Below are 21796 nucleotides of genomic sequence, written 5' to 3'. Positions count from 1 at the left end.
GCTGAGTTTAGCCCAGATTACTGCCCCACAGGAACCTAATTGTTGCTGTAGATATCCAGTGCAACATTATCGGGGTGCATCTCCATTTGTTCCCTGATATGGACCTGCAAGTTATCAGAGCCCTTCTGGCTTTCCGACATATGTTTTCAACATGTGTCTTCCACAGTAGCTTTTGGTCTAGTGTGATTCCCATATATTTGACCCCTGCGACTTGTTTCACCTTCATGCCATGTAACTTAATGGCCTTGCTGAATTTATTTCGCAGCCCCGCCTTTCTGCACCAATTACTAGTGATTCACAGTCCGGTTTGAATTCTGTCACATAAGTAATCCTCATATTTGCCACTAGAGATTCAAACAATATCATCAACATAAGCCTGGACCTGTATTCCCGTGTTTGTTAGCTCTCATTGGAGTTCTTCAACTACCATGCTCCACATTAATGGTAATAATAACACACCTTGTGGGCAACTTTGAGTACTGTTCATGAGAATAGAATTTGTGCCTGTCGATACTTCTATTTGCCCACCCAGAAGGCCAGGGTATCCCCCACTCCCTTGCGGATTACAAACACACACAGTGCTGTTTCCTTCGCTTCTATGGGATCCGTCAGCTAATACAGAGCAGTTTCGGTTGACCGTCGTGCCCAGTAAGCGTGCTGATGTAGGGGATTGCGTATTAGAACATGCTAATATGGTTGTCTATAACCTGAAGTACGAACGATGTCAGGCAGATTGGTTTGAAAGACTTTCTGTGAAAAGTGTGCTTTTTTACACGCTTTCGAAATGAAAACCACTCCTGAGGCTATGCTGCCCCTCATCACCATTTTAAGGCCTCTCTGGAGTAGTGCTGGGAAAAAACCCATCCACTCTGGGTAATTTCAATGGTTTGAAGGTTCCCACTGCCCATCTTACTCTGCTTTCCAAGCATTCCTCTTTCACTAGTTTCCAATTCACCTTCTTCCCCATTCTGCCCGTTATTGAGGTGTCAGGCTGGAAGCTATTGCCTTCCACCACAGATGTACCCTGTCCTTATCATTCTCGGTAAATGTCTCATCTTTCTTTTTCGGACAAAGAAAAGATATTGCCTTTTCTTCGGCTATTGCTTTATATAGCCTGGATGTTTCTGCGCATTTCCCTCTTGCGGGCTGGTTTCCGCTGGTTCTTGCTTTCTTGGCTCTGATGTTGAAGACTTAGGTCTATCCTAAGAGGTCCTTAAGGGTCTCCTCTGGTTTCAGGCCCTCCGTCAGGTAGCGCAAATACTATTTGATCAGAGTGAAATTATGCGGTGTTTCCAACGATTAATTAATTGAAATAATAAAACTTGTTGTTTCTTTTTCGTTGGTGTGGGTATTTATTCTTGCAAATACCGATATTTCGGGAACCACTTGTTCCCTTCATCAGTGCAAACAAGTTTGCTCATCTGTAGCCATCTACTGCTTAGATTCAATGGGGCATTTGTCTTACGGACACGCAGACAGTTCTCTGGTGCAGGAAAAGGTCTTGTCTGAAATAGACATTTGTTTGATGCAAATGTTTGTCTGTTTAATATGTGAAGTAGACATAGACATTTACCTGGCACAAGTGCTGATGTTTATCTGACACAGGGGTTTGTTTGAAATATTTATATAACACACAGGCAAATATTTGTCCGTCTCTTGTCTGAAAGATGAATAAGCATTAGCCTACGCCAGACAAAAGTTAATAATAGTATTTTCTATATGTATACCTTGCGAATATACTATTCAATATTCTGTCGTGTCGCTCCCAGTGGTTGTTAACCAATCTGTCATGTCGTGTCCTTCCAGTCGGTGTTGGCTAAACTTTTGTATCGTGTCCTTTGTACTGGGAGCGATCCTATAGAGCTCTTGCCAAATTTATGCGAGATACGAGTCATGAAAAAGTCTACACAGTCAGCTCAATAGCGATGCAAATATATACATATTTCCTATTGACTGCAATTTGGAAAACTCTCTCCTATTTTTCAAGTTATTTTATTCCTTTTGAAGGTCTTGTATAAAACAATAAACAAGATGATTACTGGTTTTAAAGGAATTTTGAACGATCGTATGACCCCCACAATTAACATCTTCCCCAGATGGGCTTTACCTGTTTAGCGGTTTCGACTCGATGCATCATTCAAAAGGAAGAGAATAGACTTCGGTTTGTCACAAAATACACCATATCCAAGGTGAATCAAAGTGCATAGGTATGTTGCGGACCTCATTGGAAGCTATCATCTCTCCACCTATTTGCTGGGATACTGAAACAGAAACTAAAAGTATGCGCTAGTCGCTTCTACGGGCATAAAAAACATAAAAGTTCCACAAGCTCAATTCGGGAAAGTAATTCCGGTTGCTGCTTGGGTCCGTGAGTGGGGTACAGAGAGACAAATGCAAGGGGCCGCAGTCTATCAGGCGCTTTTGCACAGTTGGATGTAATTTAAGTCAACGAAGGTTATGTAAACACATTTCAGAAAGGGGGGTCTGCCTCAATCGTAGACCCAACTTCTGTCAGTCCTGCACTGACGCGTAGTACGTCCTGGTACATCAGCAAGGACTACACCCATAACGATCACCAGGCCATTTTCTTTGGACTATGGATGAAGTCACCGGGTAGAAGACCGTCATGCCCTCACGAGAAAGATATCAGCTTGTCTGCAAAAGCTCTGGATGAGCAGACCTTCATACAGGTGTGGTTGGACCAACCTAATAAAACAGGCGACTCTACGGAAAGAGCTGCCCATGTGGCCCAATGCATTGCCAAAGCGTGTGATGCATCCATGACTAGGAGGGGCTCATTCGGCCTGTCGCCGAGCCATGGGGGGGAAGCCCGCAAAACCCTCACGCTCGCCATCCAACGGAGCAAGAGGGAATGCTTTTAGGAGCCCTGTTCGGCAGTGGATGTAATCGCGTGGGGCGCCTATAGAATCGTGGTGGGTGAATTCAGAGGCCGTTCCGAAGATCACGTGCCCTTCACCTTTGTTAAAAATTTTCCAGGTTTTATTCACCCAGTAGGAGGAGTGTCCGGATAGCTGAGTGGTTAGAGCACAAGGCTATCGTACGGAAGGTCGCGGTTCAAATCTCACTGGTGGCAGTGGGATTTGTATCGTGATTTGACGTCGGATACCAGTCGACTCAGCTGTGAATGAGTAGCTGAGTCAAATCAGGGTAATAATCTCGGGCGAGCGCAATGCTGACCACATTGCCTCCTACAGTGTACCGTTACGGTCTTGAATGAAGTGCTCTAACACACTTCAAGGCCCTGATCCAATATGGATTGTTGCGCCAACGATTTTTATTATTATTATATAATTCCGGTTTAGATGGAGCATCAGACTTCTAAAGAAATGCTGGGGTTAGCCCAAAGGCTACAGTTTCGAAGCACATCTCATGTGTTCTTGTGAGTCCTTTTACGAGGTGACTACGCCTGATACTTTTGAAAATGATGTTGAAGTTATCTTTTACAAAGCTGATAATTGGAAGGTGTCAGGATAATTGGTGTCAGTATAATTTTCACACCTAGCCTAGATTGTTTCCCAGCATACATGAATGGACTGATTTTTGAAGAATGCCCACTAGACATACATATGTATATATGGGAATGGTAGGCGCTGTTAGATATTAACTTGGGATTTCTTCTAGAAAGCAAGGATCAGTAATCTAGATGCGGCCTATTGGGGTTGGCCAAGTGAGGATCTTGGAGAGCTTACATGCGGATCCATATTAACATATGGTATTGAAAGGATATTCCAGTAGATTCCGATGGAGCAGTCCGTTTGTAGGACAAAGACTGCATCCTCAACAGACTATTGGTCGCCGCTTGGAGAAATGAAATTATGAAGGGGTGTTATTAGAGTCGCAGATTTCGTCGGAAAGGGAAAGAATTTTACGGAGGCAGGGCAAATTATCTTGATTTTTCTCCAAGTATCAGAGTTGAATACTATCTCCTAAAGGCATTTGAGAAGTATTGACCCGCCCAGATTGGAAGGTTGTGTGTGTAAAGGATGAGCGTGGCTTTTATTATTTAATATCCACTAAAATATCATTGGGGGTGGGGGTGAAATGAAGCTTTGATTGTTGAGACTGCAGAACGGGATCAATTCATTGTATATGTAATGATTTCCTGCATTTAATTGGCAGAATCCAGTATATAGCACCCTTGGATACCATTTTGTTGGAAGGTAGTCAGTAGGGTTCATTTCAGGCTTTGGTCAAACAAATCCTCCTTTGCTGTCTGGAAGTTTGAAAGATGGTACGACTTTGTAAGCAAGTCGGGGGTTATGGCAATGTGATCGCTGTTGTCAAGGATTGTTTCCCGGAGAAAGTAGGTGTTTGATATGTGAGCCTTTCTCTTCTTCTTCGACCTTCGCCCCCTTCAAATCCACCCCCCTTCTTTCTACAAATCGTGCTCACTGGGGCAAAAAGGGATTTGTGTCGTGACTGGATGTCGGATACTAGTTGACTCAGCTGTGGATCAATGCTTGAGCCAAATCAGGGTAATAATCTCGGGCGAGCACTCTGCTGACCACATTACCTCCTATAGTGAACTAATTCTAATTTACTGTTACAGTCTTGAAAAAAATGCTGTAACATGCTTCAAGGCCCGGATCCAATTTGACTGTTGCGCAAACAATTACGATTTGTCACGTTCAGAAGAGGGGTCGGCTGGTATCGCGAGGCTTTCAAATAATCGTCCAAAGTATCAATGCCAACCCCGTTTCGGCCTGGCTTTTGATCAAAATGATTATATTCGCAATCAATAGTGGGTTGCACCGACCGTGGTAAAATTGTGAGAGAGATGTCTTCGATGGTAATTCGCGTTAACGACAATCCACTGTCTGAATATCGAAGTCTATGGTAAAAGACCAATAGCCTGGATGAATAATATGAAAGCCCCGAGCCTGCATCCAGATTAGGCCTTTCATGGAGCAAAACTGCGACAAGTCGGCCCCTAGAGGGAACAAAGGCTAAAGAAGAAGAAGAAAAAGAAGCCAGATTGATTGAAATTCTTGTAAAAGGGGTCACCTACACGTTTCCTGTTGCAAAAACGCCATATTCTTTCAATATTGATAATGTTAAGAAAAATCATTCTGAAAGAAAGTTTGGAGAGCGTTTAGCTAAGGTGAAAATTATACAGAAAATCCAGGGCCCCTTATTATGTTTCGAAGTGAATCACTCCCTTTTCAGGTCTGTCAGTGAACTGAAATCTTATGATTAACTCGCCCTCCCTTATGAAATCAATAACCCGAGGTTTTAATTATCTACTATTCAAGAAATGATCTATTCCGAATATTTTATCTATTCAATAAATAAAGCGAGATCTCCAACCGATTTTAGGAAAGCTAAAATTTGTTTAGTGGATCGTAAACATTATGTACCGTTAAAATCGCATAGGGTGCATTCCTCTCCTTTCAATTTGGAACTTTTACCATCCCGACTACAACTGAATTGGATATATCTTCTTTAAATAAATTCCCTTTCGCAGAGTAGTTAGATTACTTAAACATTGCTGTGAATGTGCGTTCAATATTGTTATCCATTTCCCTTTATTTTCACATTCTAATTCCACCACTGTGAGTCTGCAAAATACATGCGTAGAGTCATCCCGTAAATAGCTAGATCCGCTGATAAAGCTCGCCTACTCTGAAATCATCCATTAGAATTAAGCAAATTTGAGGCCGATAGCGTGCATCTAATGACAGGCGCAGGCTCTCCTACTCGATAACAGGTCTTTCAATCACTTTCGCATATATGTATCCCTTAGTGAAAAAAAGCTAAAACTCATACTCACCATATGCTTTTCATTTACTAACGTGTGATTTACAGGTGCCCAGGATACATCCGCGGACAGTTCATCGGAGATAATCAAATTGCATTTCCAAGTTTGCATTCCTTCAGTTTTCCAAAGCCCGAACAATTTCATATTAAAGTCAAATCCCTTTTGCAGAGCACATGCCATACAGCGTTGGACGCGTGTAGGGAGGACTCGTCGTGTTTGGCGTCCCTGCAACCGATGCTGATACATTGTGAACTACACCGATGCAATCGCAATGCATGCATGAGTGCGCTCCAGTCCTTTTACAAAGGACCCCATGAAGATCTCAGTTTGGATATTGCATTTTGTTTATGCAAGTAAGTATCACCAGATATTCCTTTTTTGCGGACATAGCGGTGGGGGTGCGGAATTCCAAGCAAAGCTCCGATTCGGGACTCTGCCATACAATTACTTATGTAACTGTGACCCATCAAATGTAGAAAATTATATGGTTGGAAGCTTATCTCTACATGTTTGCATTGAATGTACCTCTCTTTCCCATTTTACAGGAAGACGTCTAACCGTCACGATATCTGCATGTTGGCCCAGGAAAAACTGCATCCTGCATGCGCTCAAAGACCTCCTGACAGCATAAATCCGCAAAACTCCAACGGAATAGTCTACCACCCGCCGCCAGCTTGTCACTCGGTGGCTGATTTATGCAAGGAAGATCCCGACTGCAGGTAATCTATTACCTTAAGGACATTTCAATCTGTTTGTGTGCAACATGGACGACGGGCAATGGGCAAAGACGAAGAAGAAGGAGAAGGTGACTTTGGTCACAATTGATGTTATATCATTATCCTGCGAGTCGGCTATGCGTTCGAGTTAGATGTATGCTTCCTGCTATTGTCTTCGACAGTAAATGCCTGACCAATGTGCACCATGTCCCATCTAATTCAGAGGGAGTTTTTCAAATATCCTGCTATTAATTCAGGACTCTGAACGGACAGTTCAGTGGATTGGTTTGTCATTGATGGCCTGGTGGTTAATAGGTTTCGGTTAATCTCTGTGCAATGGCAACGGGTTTTTGATGTGGTGCATAACATCCTGGCTATTGCTAGTTGCAATCTATAGATCTATCGTTTCTATGGAGAATGGCAACTTTCATGAGAAATTAGCGGTTTCTAGGATTTTTACCTGACTCGCTATTATTTCTTATTAGCATCATTGCTGTTACACAGGGTTTGTGTTTGAAATTCACTTTATCGTCCACTATGAATTATTTTTTGGCTAATTACCTTCTGGCATGATAGCAGAAAGGTTCAACACATTTCGAACAGTACCCTGGAATACAAATGCCTATTATAGTGAAGTGGAAAATAGCTTTTCACTCCGCGACTACAAAAGAGTAAGCAGCTTCCGGCAATTTTACAAAATGATTCATTCCTTTGATATCCGAGAAAATTATTTAGAATAATTAATTGAACTGTGAATTTTTCAGAACCCGAATTCTTAGAATTATATGTATTTTACATGTTAATTAATTTACGAATAATTTCGAATATTTTGCATGAATGAAGGTGCCCACACTTAATACGCCAAAATTTCAAATGGAATGGGTTTATTTTCGCAAATCGATTAAACACGGTTCAGAAGTGGAATTCATTCTTTCAAAACTCAAATTTAATGTCCTTGTCCTTAATATCCTTTATTCCTAGAATATTCAAGACAGCACGGTTGATTGTAGGAGCAATAGAGCACACTGTACTCATGCGAAGGGGTTGCGTAGGAAGTTATATGGGTTATGGGGTCATATTATTCAAAATCTTTATTTAACTTATTATTTTATGATACCTGAAAGTACAGTTGGAGAGCATCTCTACCGTAGCCTCCAGTTACTTTTTGTGGGTAGAGGAAGCAGTCGCAAGAAGAGACTTCTATATCAGGTTGCAGCGAATGCGGATTTTAGACCCGTTGGTCCATCATCTTCCTCGTACCGCACATTCTCAGTGTAAAAGCATATCCATGTAAGTTACCCACCTTATTTACTGGACACAATCTGCTCCTTTAGCACCTCCTCCGCCAAGTCCAGTTTCATAATTTGTAATCATGTGTTAATTATATTGCGATGAAAATCACTTTGGAAAATTATGTGTGACGTCTATATAAGTCGTAGTTACGACAATTAGCCAAGACCCCAAATTTGTAGACCAGTAGGACGATTATTTCATTATCATCAACGGCGCAACAACCGGTATCCGGTCTAGGCTTCCTTAATAAGGAACTCCAGACATCCCGGTTTTGCGCCCAGGTCCACCAATTCGATATACCCAAAAGCTGTCTGGCGTCCTGGCCTACGTCATCGCTCCATCTCAAGCAGAGTCTGCCTCGTCTTCTTTTTCTATCATAGATATCGCCCTTATAGACTTTCCCACCTGGATCATCCTCATCCATACGGATTAAGTGACCCGCCCACCGTAACCTATTGAGCCGGATTTTATCTACAACCGGACGGTCATTGTATCGCTCATAGATTTCGTCGTTATGTAGGCTACGGAATCGTCCATCCTCATGTAGGGGGCCAAAAATTCTTCGGAGGATTCTTCTCTCAAACGCGGTCAAGAGTTCGCAATTCTTCTTGCTAAGAACCCAAGTCTCCGAGGAATACATGAGGACTGGCAAGATCATTGTCTTGTACAGTAAGAGCTTTGACCCTATGGTGAGACGTTTCGAGCGGAAAAGTTTTTGTAAGCTGAAATAGGCTCTGTTGGTTGACAACAACCGTGCGCGGATTTCATCATCGTAGCTGTTATCGGTTGTGGGCGATTATTTAGTTACGATAATTGTTAACAGATGACTCTAATGTCGGCAAGAAGATCTTGTCAAAGACGCAAAGTAATTTGCTAGTAAAGTGTTTACATGCCCTTTTGAAATGTTCCGCGGGGTATAAAGGGACCGAGAATCCGCCCACAAAATCAGTCAGAGACTTCGCGAAGCTTTGGAGTCGCGAGGTATTAATGTCGAGGAGCGTGAATTCTAGTGTGAGCCTACACCCTCTGTTGAGAGTCGCGAGTAAGCAGCTAGAACGGCCGCGATAAACAACAACGATATAGCAGCTCCAATGCAAGCTATGTATAGAAAGCAACAAGAAGAATTTAGAAAGCAACAAGAAGAATCTACAAAGCAACAAGGAGAATTTATAGAAATAGTAAAAGAGCAGACCAAAGGAATAAAAAAATCGTGGGAGCCCTCCAGACATATGCTGAACAGTGAAAAAGAGCTCAAATGAATCAAAGGAAAAGATAAAGAAATTTACGAGAAAGTTGGAGGTGAAAGTAGAACCAAAGGGCATTCTAGAAATAGCAGAGCAGCAAACAGAAGGTTTAGAGTGTTGGGAGGATGGCCTCAGGAAAGGTATGGAAAGACAAGAGGTAGCTGCAGAGCAGCAGGATGAAAAGCCGATGTATCGAGAAGTGAGTAACAGAAGGAAGTGAAACAGCATAAGGACGCCACTGAGACTCCAAAGCCGATGTAAGAGAGTGCAAGAAGTTGACAATTTGCAGTCCAGTCAGGATATCCGAAAATTACAAGACGTGATCAGTCAAGAGTTGACTAAAGAGGAGGAACGAAACTGTTGAGAACCAGTAGACCATGGAGAATGAGTGAAGGTGTAAAATGGCAGGAGGAGGCCATGCGAGAAGGTACGAAACAGGAGCAAGAAATTTGTAAGCAGGGTGAGCATACCTGGCAGGGCAATGCAAAGTCGGAGGAGATGGCTATTCGAGAAGTGATACGTCGGCAGACAGAAAGTGTTAAGCAGCGAGAAGCGATTGAGAACAACTTGAGACCATTCAGGACAAGCACACAAAATAGAGTATGGTCGTTTAGTTCCACTTTTCCACAAGTTGACGAGGAGATTCATTTGCTTGCATGCAGTATTTTCCCTTTTCTTATTCCATTGATATCTCCGTTACCCTCTTAAATCATATTACACAACAAAATTAAAGTATTTTAAATTTTAATTTATAATTAATTGTATTAACTCCCTTTCGAAATTTTTGCAACAAAACCATGCCACTTTTCGTTTATCATACATAAATTCTTAAAATATCAAAAATGATCGTTAACCGGCATATACATGCCCATGCTGTATACTAGTAAATGCAGTTCATGTAGCAGCCAATCTACGTAATGCATTTGCGCATTGCTTTGAAGCAGTTACAACGCCGATAGTCATTGTAAGTGCGATAACTTGATCGCGGAAAGTACCGCCGAGGCTTTATTTTTGGGTCTTTGGCAAGGGAGGAGCGCATCGGCAGATAAAAATCTAATATTCAATAGCCATTAAAGAGGGTTCAGTGCCATACAAAATCAAAGAAGATTCAATAAGTTCCCTTGGAAAATGTGATACAGACGTAGGACATCAATAAACTAGGTACCTGGGACATTGTAAAAAGCCTTGGCGTAATTAACATAGAGATTTCTTGGCTTACTAGTTGCCTATTCGGCAATTATCGAGTCAATAATGACTTGCTCTTCGTAACCTCCTGATTCAACTTGACAGCCTTCTATCCCTCGGGCTCTTCTTTTGGACATCTTGTGTCTGCGGGTTCTTGCACCGTGTCCATTTAGAGACAAAATAGGTAATCCTCCCGCAGCCACGAAGAGTGGAAATCTCTTAGACGGACTATTTACCTGATTTATGCTGTATGCCAATCAACTGTGTATACTGGTAACCTTTTGTACCAGAAATTCTGCATCCGGTGTAGATCCCACCCCTTTTTCTAGTTGTTTGTGGTTCGTCGAACCTTCTCTTCGATAATATCCGCAAAATGAGCTCCTCTGATGGTAGCGTGGCGGGTGCTATCGGCGATAACCCACTCATCATGCTCGGTAAGTTGTCGAAAATTGGACTGTCTGGGCACTCTGCTGAAATTCGTTGAGTGATCTGAAAAAGTCCACTGATACCTTTGTATTCTGAACACGTCTGAAGTGATGTTTTCCACACCGTCACAACCGACTGTTTCTGTTTCTGGGGATATCATAGTTTCGGTAAACCCTCTGCCTTTATTCTTCACCCGTATTCTGCCATTGCCATTAGTAATAATAACAATCGTTGGCGCAACAATCCATTTTGGATCAGGGCCTTGAAGTTTGTTAAAGCGCTTCATTCAAGACCGTAACGGTATACTACAGTACACTGTAGTAGGCAATGTGGTCAGCATTATGCTCGGCCCAGATTATGACCCTGATTTGATTCAGCTACTCATTTACACGATACAAATCCCACTGCCACCTGCGAGATTTGAACCGCGACCTTCACGTACGAAAGCCTTGTGCTCTAACCACCCAGCTTCCCGGACACACATGTGATTGCCATTGCTGAGTTGAATCAGCTTGGCACTTTAGTAACCACCGACAGTCGAGAAAAATTTTCCATGGTGGATTTCTTCGGTCACTCAGACTAACAACGCAAAAGCCAATTCCTGAACGTGATGAAATCACAATGGTGCACCTATACAAAATCTAGGCCTCAAAATACACCCCATTTCCATATATGCACAAATAAAGTTAACAATAGTACCGCAAAACCCTCTTTCAGTTCAAAGTAAGAGTAGAAAAGTACACCATTTTGGAAAGTTTGAAAGAAATTGCACTATTTTCAGGAAAATTATAGAAGGTCAAAATGTTGTATTCTATGTACTCTAAGGCAAGTATGAAGTCATCAATAGATAAAGTGAACTCGTATGAGCGGCGGAGTTGGAGTTTGGAAATACATACACATATCAAGGAATATTTTCCATTTGTATCTTGTATATGGGAAAATCGTGCATAGAAAGTTTCTCACACAAAATGAACACAAAATCTTTCTGAAACATCCAACTTCCAGTATTCCTCCAGTATTCGATTAGTTTTCCCAAAGGTTTCTCTCTATTTTTCTATTTCTTCATGTTATCACAAAAGTGAACCACTTGAAAAGATTTCACAAGTATTCGAGTTCAGCGTTCCCCAGCGTCAATCTAATAAGGTATGAGCGGCGGTTTTGCCCTTCTCATTGTTTTCATGTTTGGTATCCACTGTAGATATTTATCATGTACAGAAGGAGGTGACCAGCTTTCATGTTTTCATTTTATTTACTTTCGAGATTTCGATTAGCTTGATTCGCAGTCCATCATGTACCATGGATTTGTTATGCCTATAGCCCATCGCAATTTCCCGTCGAGGATCGTCGATTTTTCGTCACACCACACTACACTTAGTTAAATAAACTTGTTTAGTCTCCCAGTCCCTTGTGGTTTTCACAACTGCGAATTTGCTAATTCCAAGTAGAAATTCCGGTTCTACCAATGGTGATTTTTACCCCTTTTTGAAAGTGCATCCATTTTTCATTGCTGGCAATACCTTTTCGTCCCCCTGTCTACTTCAACATTATCTAGATTTCCTTTGCTAGGACGTTAAGATTTTGCTCGCATGCCCCATCGATTTGATGATGCCATGGTCAAGTTGATCAAATGTCAGTCTCCCGATCTCATTACTCTGAAGAATCTCGGTTGGTCATGTCTGTTTGAGTTTGCCTTTTTGTTGTCCCGCTGCTGTAGGCTTACCACCTGTGCGGTTTTGGTTTAATGACAATGAAACTGAAGCACGGTTTCATTGAAAATCAAACAGGAAATACGAAATAACAATACGAGAAAGGAAATTTGTGAATGTGTTGTATTCCAGTGAACAGGAAACAAACACCAATTTGGACCTATTTTCTAATAATGCAATAGCTTTTGAAGCTTAGGACACGGATTTTAGCCCATCTGTATTGCTTCCGTAGATTCCCTTTGATGCAAAAGTTTATCGAACCCCACCTAAAGTAAGGTGCTGTGTTCACCTATGGTTCCCACATATTGTGTAACTGTTTCTTTAGCAAATTCAATCCTGCCTAGCTATTGAGGTTTCCACTTTAGAATCCTGGCAAAACTTCGGTAGCAAGAAATTGCTGCCTATTCCCAGAAGAAGATTTTTGATTTTATGTGATATCTTAGGTGCCTACACATGTAGTTGAAGTCTCTCTCGCCTATTGCTTTATTGAAAGGTCTAAGTGTGATGGTTACATGTGCGCTTTCAGAAGGGACATACAGTTAGATTAAATTCAGAAACTTGGTGCCTGAATAAGAAAGCTCGTATGATGTATTCTACAGTACTTGCAGAAGTGAGTATGGGAATTTCCCCATATCACGGGAAAAGCCCCTTGTGGGCTCAAACGTGTGGATGTGCTGTACAACACCGTATTCCGTAGTTACAGCAGAGGCATTAGATTGGCCTCGCATCCATTAGTATCAATGCTGAGCTTGCACTGGTATAAACCAGTACCGCGGCGTTAACCACAGTGGGACTCTGATTGGCCGCTAATCCGTGCCCAAAGAGGACCGTGGAATTATGCCTACACAGCAGGCACTCGAAGTAAATCTTCTAGACCTTCAAAAAAAATTGTGCTACGCTGTAGCAACAAAAAGAGGACCTTAACTCAGCCAGCAATAAAAACCTTTGAAAGGAAGGTCCTGTGCAGAATATTAGGAGCAGTTCGCATGGGGGATGAGTGATGCGTCAGGTACAATTAACAGCTGAATGAAATCATCTACAACGTATAGATGACGCGAGAATACCCGGAAGAATATTCAAGTAGAAAATCCACGGAAGGAGCCCGATCAGAAAACAGAAAAAAAATGTTAAAGGAAGCCAAGTGCAAAATGAGATGTAATGCTACGAAAAAAAGGATGAAAGCTAAAACACGGTCATATGAAAAATTCCATTTATTTTTTCACTTTATCTGGAAACATATTATTATTTATTTAAATTATACCAGGAATTCGCAAAAAAAATCTCGAATTAAATCCCAATATAAAGAAAAGGAAAATGTGGGAAAGGAAAGGTTAAACAAACTCAATCAGAATTGTCCTTTTAAATGCCATGCATGGCGCGAAGGTTTTTCTATCCTGATAAGTTGTCAGTGCCCATAGATACATAATGTACTCCACCTAATATGCTTATTTCGATAATATAGAGCTCAAAAGGTCAAAGAGGGTTACTTGGGAGTAAAAATTGCTTTTTATTGTGCTTAAACACCGACAGGCACATGAAATTAATTGAATTCTCCTTCCAGCTTATCCCAGCCATCATACGCAAATGTCAAAAAGTCACTTCCGTTCGTTTTGAAGGAACACCATAAATTTATTATTGTAACCGCACAAATTCTTTTTTCTTTGGAAATGAAATGAAGGAATCCTTTTCTCGCCGAAAAAAGGATCCTAATACTGTTTTCTTTTAATCTGAATGGGAAACACAGTCCCACTTTCCGCGGCTCCATGGTACTTCAAAATTATATGTTTCAAAAATATACTGAAAAATGTCCTTCCGTGGTTCTGCTTGAATGTCATACATCCAATTCTCCTTATCATATTTTCTTCCTATAAAATTGTATATTATCAACTTTTTCCAGACCTTTAGCGCTACCTGAATTATTAATTACCAAAATATCTTTCTTTTGACTAATCGTAAATATCCTCTTGGTGCTTTACACCCTTGAATTCATTAATTCTCGTTCATTTCCTGTACTATTGTTGCGCTGTTGCTGGGTACATGGGCAACTAGATCGACATTAAAGACATTAGGTAGTCGGATAGATGATTCCGGCCCAAGAATATCAATTTCGTGTAAGTAAGATGCATCAAAGCTGGGATTATATGAGTGACCGGAAACAGACGACCGAAGGACACCACAAACGGATATTTTTGGGAGTTAGATGTTAAGCTAAGTAGACAACGAGAGAATGGAAAGTGAAATTTTCATTAAACCATTTGGCGACATTTTTATAGATTTTATTTGATAAAAATAATAATCTCGAGTCCGCAGAGTAAAGGACAGAAAAAACGATCTACAAAGGCAAAAAGACAGAAGAAAATCGATTTTTAAAAAGGGGACACCGTTAGTAATGACTAATGGGGTTGCAGGATAGCCAAATAACTATCTAGATTGACCAAGATCAACTCCAAGAACTAAACTTTTCAAAATTCCTTACTTTCTTCGCCACTCTTGGGGGCTATTGGATTTCGTTGGTTTCTTTTTCTTTTTGTTCGCAGAACAAAACCTTATTAAAATCGGTTCAATGTCTGTCTGTTTGTCCGATTGTCTGTCTGTCTTTTTTTTTTTTTTAGGAGGTGGATCTCTTCAAAAGGCACTCATCTGGACACACTAGCTTAGCTATCTTTTTTCTATACGCGGCGTATGTGACGGCGCTTTTCTCCTCTACTATGCCTTTCGCAGTTTATTTTGAATAGATGCGATCGTTGAGTTGACCGCATCCCAATTCTCCTGTTGTGCTACCATTTTCGGCACCAGATTTTCTGGTAGCAGCACCTCTCCTAGAGTCTCCTCCAGATTCCTCCTTTCTTCCAAAAATCTCGGACAGTGCTCTGGGTCCTATGGGACTTCATCACAATTTGGACAAATTTGGACAGTCGGGTGAGGCCTCCAATTTAAACCTGTGCAGGTATTGGCGACATCCTCCGTGCCCCTTGAGAAACTGGATGAGCTTAGAATTAGTCTCACCGTGTCGTCTCTCCAACCACTCTTTGATGGCAGGGATGAGCCTACCTTTTTTCGAACGTTCCCACTGCTCTTGCCATCTATTTATGGATCTCTTAATACAGCGTTCTTCGTCTGCGATAGGAGAGAGATTGGTTTCGCATTGAATAAGTTCAGCATCTCATCTGCCAAGATGGCAATCGGCATCATTGATGACGAATGCTGCATCATCTGAGACAGTCCTGAAGGCAGGGCATACTCTCAGGGCTGTCCTCCTGTAGACTGCACTCAGTTTGTTAGTGCTAAATTACATCCCCAACGCCTCCCCACTAGGCTTGTACCCATCCTAGAGGCTTGTAAGCATCCTAGAGGTATGCCGTGGCCCTCCCACGTTCGGCTTCACCCTTGGCAGGACCATACTTGCAGTGGATCATATGTCGCAAACATACTGCACGTGTTGCTTGCTAGCTGAGCTTCCTGTCTATCACCACTCCCAAGTATTTGATGGTCGGCTTGGAAGTGATGATATGATTCCCGATTCCCGGCGCTTAGTGATGAGGACTGCTTCTGTTTTTCCCCTGCAAGTGTCAGACCAGAGCTCTCTCGGTTTCGGGCATGGTCTTTGCTCTGTGGCCCAACACATGTCTTGAAGAAGATTGCCTGGTGATCGCTGTGGGTGTGGCGTTCGCTGACGGACCAGAACACACCACGAGCCAGCGCAGGGCTGAAAAAGATCAGGTCTACAACCGAGCCTGACCCCCATTCTGAAAAATGTTTACAGTACCTTTGTTAGCCAAAACGAAGTAAAGTTTGTTCTCTTAAACGGCAGACAACTCATCTAATCCGAGTTTTTCCGGCCACCAACATTTTCTGCGCTCGTATTGTCGCCGTTTGAGTATCGACATAGGCATTTCGTAAAACTACAACAGACTCCTCGGTAAGTTCTTTTAACTTGAACTGCTCCTTTTAATGTCACTTCAACGAGATCCTTACATTGTATGTAGATCTAATATTTTTGGGCACGCACTGCGGCATTCCCCCCCAAATGAGGTTTTCACTTGACTGCGAAAGTCATCAGTTTTGCCTACGCTGGATCTTTTCAACTCGAACATGAGGTCCCCTTTCCGGGTTCTTTGCATTCTGTTCACATTTCCGCTCAGATCTTTTAGTTCGGGATCAGCTTTGACCTTTTTGAGTATCTCCGCGTAGGACCGATCTGAGACAACAATCACATCTGAACGAGTTCGCACTCTTGCTGGCAACTTTAGTCCATCCATTATTTTCGTTCGTCTTGGGCTTCGCAATGCTGGTCGACTTTTCTACATTCGCTGTATGCTTTCCTCCTTCTGAACTATTGGTGCTGGTTTTCAGAATGTCCTGTCCGCCTTTTTTTTTCTCTTAGGCGCCTGCTGATTATTTAGAAGATCCCCCTCTTTTTCACGTACTCGTTTATTTCGACTTGATCCTGATATCCTTAGTATCCTTTCCTCAATCTGCGATCTATTATAAAGAACCCTAATAGTCCTTACCATATTATTTATGGCTTGGTGCACGTTGTGCTTGTCCTTGATAAACTGGGACAACTGAACTATTTTTTCCCCAAGCTGATTGAAGGGTAATTCCTTCGGATCGGGACTCTGCTCTCTATAAGCTCGATAGGGTTACTCCTTTTATACCTTTACCTTACCTTTACCGGCGTTTATTATCCTTGCCTGTACCTTATCCTTTACCGTCTTTGGCATTGGTGGAGATTTCATAGTTGACGAGCTTCTTTTGAATGGATCCCTTTCTTGGTCTTGGAATACCTCCTGCTTTTGCGCATCTTGGACATATGCGGTGGATGGTATCATAGCTTTTGTCGTACAACGAAGTGCCTTCAGTTCATCTTTATTTGGTCTTGTTACCGGTGTTCTTGGTAAGGTCGTACTTCGCTTGAACATCGATAGTATTATTTCAAACTTCACTCCCGTTTCCATAAACTGATTTCATGGGTTCGCAAAGGAAGCTGAAATCCGAGCAAACATCAAGATATCGTTCATCTTCTTCAGTGCTAGTGTTCTCAAAGATGGCAGTGCCAAAGCCATATTGGCTACTTGGGGTACTAAAGGAAAATAGTTTGAAATCGTTCTTGCCGCATTCACGTTCTACATAACCGCGACTCTTAGCACCATAGCGTCGGTTTTGTATAGAAATTTCGATACTTTTCTTCCAGAGGACTCTAGCAAGTTGCTTAGTGTTACCCGTGAGAGTACCTACGGTGAATTCACAAGAACAAATTTGTCCTTAGTACGTGGTGTCGTCGAAATATGAGGAAGTGACAGCTAATTTACATAGATATTACATAGATACATAGAGATTACATAGATATAGATAGTTGCTCTAGTATATACTTTCCAGAGGTTTACAAAGTAAGATTATCAATAGTTATCGACATTAAATGAGATTTCGCTCATACTATCATAGAACTTACCACGAATTTCCCCATCTATACCTGTTAAAGTAGTGTTTACTGGCTGTCTATCTATCTGTCTGTGTGTCTGTCACACGCACTTTTCTCAGAATCGATTACACCCATTGACACGAAATTCGGGAGAAAGGTTGCAACTATGAACTCCCACCCATGCAGTGAATTACATAGCTGCATGTTGAACTGAAGAAGGGTCCTCATACACCTAAAAAAAGGGAGTAAAAATTTCACCGAAGTCACACTAAGCCTTGTGGGATACCAAGAGGAAAGTCTCAATTACTGCTTTCTAAACCAGGTATTAGTTTTGATATTATCTGGAAAAAGGAGTCAATTACAAAAGGGGTCAAATACTTAAAAAGACCCATTCTCAGAAACTATACCCCGAAAAATATAAAAAGGCATGGATGTCCAAGCATATGGTATCTAGGCTCTCCGTTACCAAATCTGTTATTTTAAAAATTTACTGTAAACCCTTAAATTCCTCTTAAATCAGTAAAATGTTCCATTAATGTAGTATTTTGTTTGAGGATTGAGGGATCCTACCTCTGCATCCACCAAATTGGGAGCAACCACGGACTCCTTGTTTTGAGCTTAGCAATCCATGCTTCAAACAATAAAAACGTAAAGGAGACTTTACGGTTTCTTACGAGGACAAAGGCAACTCGTCATACGGTGCCTTACCTTTACCTTGGAAGCGGTGTGACGGAAGCGGTTCACAGATGCTAAACATTATATAATATAATTCGCAAAACACGACATAACCGCGAATTATATTCGGCGTAAATCCGCCAATACTTTGGACCAAAGCCTGTGCCATGGTAAAAAACCGTACAGCCCCTTTCGCGTTTTTAGTTTTAGGTTTTAATATGGAACCATCATACCGTGAACCCTGGATGCCTATCCCAAGTATAATATTAAAATCATACCTAGATATTATATTTCATCAGTCAAGTAGATACGGAGCCCGTATTCAGGCGATACGTCGGCTCCCACAGCTTACATAAAGATGCCAATGATAACGAACTGCGGGTTATTCAGTTAGCAGAATTGCACGAAATGCTGGTTGGAAGTACCTGGTTTGCGCGGAAAGCAGTCCACAGACATACGTGGGCCTCTCCAAATGGGACCACTTACAACCAAATTGGCCACGTGCTAACTGAATGCCGCCACCACTCAGCCTTGATGAATGTCAGAGCATATGGGGAGGTCAATGTTGACTCGATCACTATCTCGTTGGCATAGTGCTCCGGGCTCGAAGTGCAACACCGCTTTGGATCGCCTCTGACAATCTGAAGGCATCCACAACACAGCCCTCCTTAACACCTATAAGGGGGAAATGGATTCCATAATAACCGCAGCTAACAGATGTCCTGGGGATGAAGCATCAAAAGATGATCTTCACAACCACCTGATGAGCGTTATCATAAATACGGCCACAAACATCTTTCACCCAGCCGCAAAACATGTAAATACCCAACAATATGGCATTCTGAAAGAACGCGGGAATACGCAGTGACCTATCAGGACCTCCGTTGAATGCAGAAACGACTTCAGATATGAAAAAAGGATGCCTGGGGTACCGAACGGGTCTGTGAACTCTGAAAAATACAGGAAGCAACCACACCAGGCGTGGAAGTTTTACCAACAAGTCAGCAGGATGAAACCTTATACACCTCAATGCTCATCCGGCCGAGACAAAGAGGGAAATCTGATTTCCATTAGAATGAGCATATTGGAGCGTATTTTGATGAATTGCTCAACAAATAAAACATCGGCGAGTTGGAGGTTCCGGCAAACCCAAGACGCCGGACAACCGCTAGCATCACCTAACATAGAAGAAACAGTCCGTGCAATCGATCGGCTTAAAAATCATAAGTCGCCAGGTGCCGATGGAATTACAGCCGAATTGGTTAAATATGGAGACAACCAATTACACCAAGGAGTTCATCAACTGATGCTCAAGGTTTTATAAAAACGAATCGATGCCTGACGACTGGCAACGAGGCATTATCTGTTTCGAGCATAAAAAGGAGGATATGACGCAATGCAGCAATTATAGAGGTATCACGTTGCTGAGTACTATCTATAAGATATTCGCTGCTCTCTTACCAGGCCGGATATCTATCTATCTATCACTACGCCCAGAACATCATCGGTCCACACCAAGAGACTTCGTTGCAGGCAAATCAGCGCATCCACAACAGATCAGATTTTCTCTGTGCAGCAAGCGATGGAAAAACTGCTGGAATATAGACATCAGTTGCCCCATCTTTTCATCGACTTCAAGGCCGCCTATAACAGCATAGCTAGGGTAAAACTTTTCACGTCCATTAGAGAATTCGGTATCCCGGCAAAATTGATAAGAGTCACTAGGCTGACCCTAAACCTGTGCGAGGCCACTCTCGAGACCATTCAAGATCAACAACGGTCTACGACAAGGGAGTGCCCTATCCTCTTTAACCTGGTCCTGGAGAATGTGATTCGCGATGCAGATGTTAGTGTAAGCGGTACCAGCCTTTTTAAGTCCACCCAACTACTCGCCTATGCGGATAATGTCGACATCATGGGATGAACGACTCTTGATGTACAATCTACCTTCATCCAGATCGAGCAGGCGGCGCGAGATCTTAGGCTGCGCATTAATGAAGGCAAGCCAAAATATATGGTGGCAACGTCAGCACCAAAAACCAACCAACCAACAACATCAAACCGCACTGGTCAAACGGGCAGAATAAAAATAGGAGACTACAACTTTGAAACCGTTGAAAATTTCTCCTATTTAGGGTCGAAAGTCACAACCGAAAATAGCTATTACGATGAAATTAGAGAGAGCCTACTTTAGCTCACAAAAACTGTTTCGCTCGAGACATCTCATCATAGGTTTAAAGTTCTTACTGTACAAGAATATGATTTGTATTCCTCGAAGACTTCGGTTCTTAGCAAGAAAATTGCAAACTCTTATCCGCGTTCGAGAGAAGAATCCCCCGAAGAATTTTTGGCCCCCTATATGAAGATGGACGATTCCGTAGCCTACATAATGACGAAATCTACGAGCGATACCATGACCGTCTGGTTGCAGATAAAATTCGGCTCAACAGGTTGCGGTGGGCGTGTCACCTAATCCGTATGACGATGATCCAGCCCGGAAAGTCTATAAGGGCAGAGAAAAAAGACCAGGCAGACCCTGCCTGACACGAGGCATGGCGTAGGTGCGGACGCCAGACAGCTTTTAAGGATTTTAAATTGGTGGACCTCGGCGCAAAACCGGTGTGTGGAGCTCCTTACTAAGGCAGGCCTGGACCGGCTACCAGTTATTGTGCCGGTGATGCTGATATACACTACGAGTTATCGATAAATGGAACCATCATGTACCCAGATATTCTTATATAAGAAATCGTACCTGAAGTGTCAGCTTCCGGTTTTCGACTTGTTTTTATTTATTCTATTTTCTCTTTCCAAAGAGATTATATGTTAATTCGCTGAGGGTAGTAGTGGATTTGTTGCCTGAAACGCGTTCCTGTACTTACGCTTGAGGCTACAACATATTAACAAATAGTATGACCAAATTAAAGTAAATCAACTCCAATTAAAGTTAAAGCTGAAAATTCAACATAATTTTGCTTCAGCGGCGAGACTCACTAACAGAATATCGATTTTCCCTATTTTGAACAGCTGTTAACATCGTCGAAACCCAAAACGCTTTCAAATAACAGAAACAAAGCCTTCCACTCAGTTGAAACTATGTATCATACATTCGCGGCTCTAATTTGAATTTTTAATTATCCTCAACTCTACCTCGAAACCAACTAGTCCTTTGTCCCTAGACACCCTTATGCTGCCCAACTCCCACATCCCCAACACACAGCTTGCATCCGGAAAATTTACAAATATCTGCAATGATATTGTCATTTAGGTTGAAATAATTATAAGACCTGCTACATTCTAATATTGCCTTGGTTAGTGACACCAAAAGGGAAAGTTCCAACCACATGCACTAT

The 21796-nt window shown here is 42.0% G+C and overlaps 1 protein-coding gene across 6 annotated transcripts in view; it reads left to right on the top strand.

The window, feature by feature from the left end:
* Positions 1-21796, top strand: part of LOC119652430 — a 425085-nt gene that overhangs the window by 369410 nt on the left and 33879 nt on the right. For all 6 annotated transcript variants that reach the window (XM_038056559.1, XM_038056558.1, XM_038056556.1 and 3 more), the window contains 3 exons: positions 5827-5882; positions 5948-6132; positions 6325-6498. In XM_038056559.1, coding sequence (XP_037912487.1) covers positions 5827-5882; positions 5948-6132; positions 6325-6498 — 415 coding nt within the window. The remainder of the gene's footprint in view (positions 1-5826; positions 5883-5947; positions 6133-6324; positions 6499-21796) is intronic.

This window comes from Hermetia illucens, chromosome 3 (assembly GCF_905115235.1).
Source record: "Hermetia illucens chromosome 3, iHerIll2.2.curated.20191125, whole genome shotgun sequence".
NCBI classification, from domain to species: Eukaryota; Metazoa; Arthropoda; class Insecta; order Diptera; family Stratiomyidae; genus Hermetia; species Hermetia illucens.
Note: the sequence above shows the minus strand (reverse complement) of the source record. Positions and strands in the feature narration are given on the sequence as shown.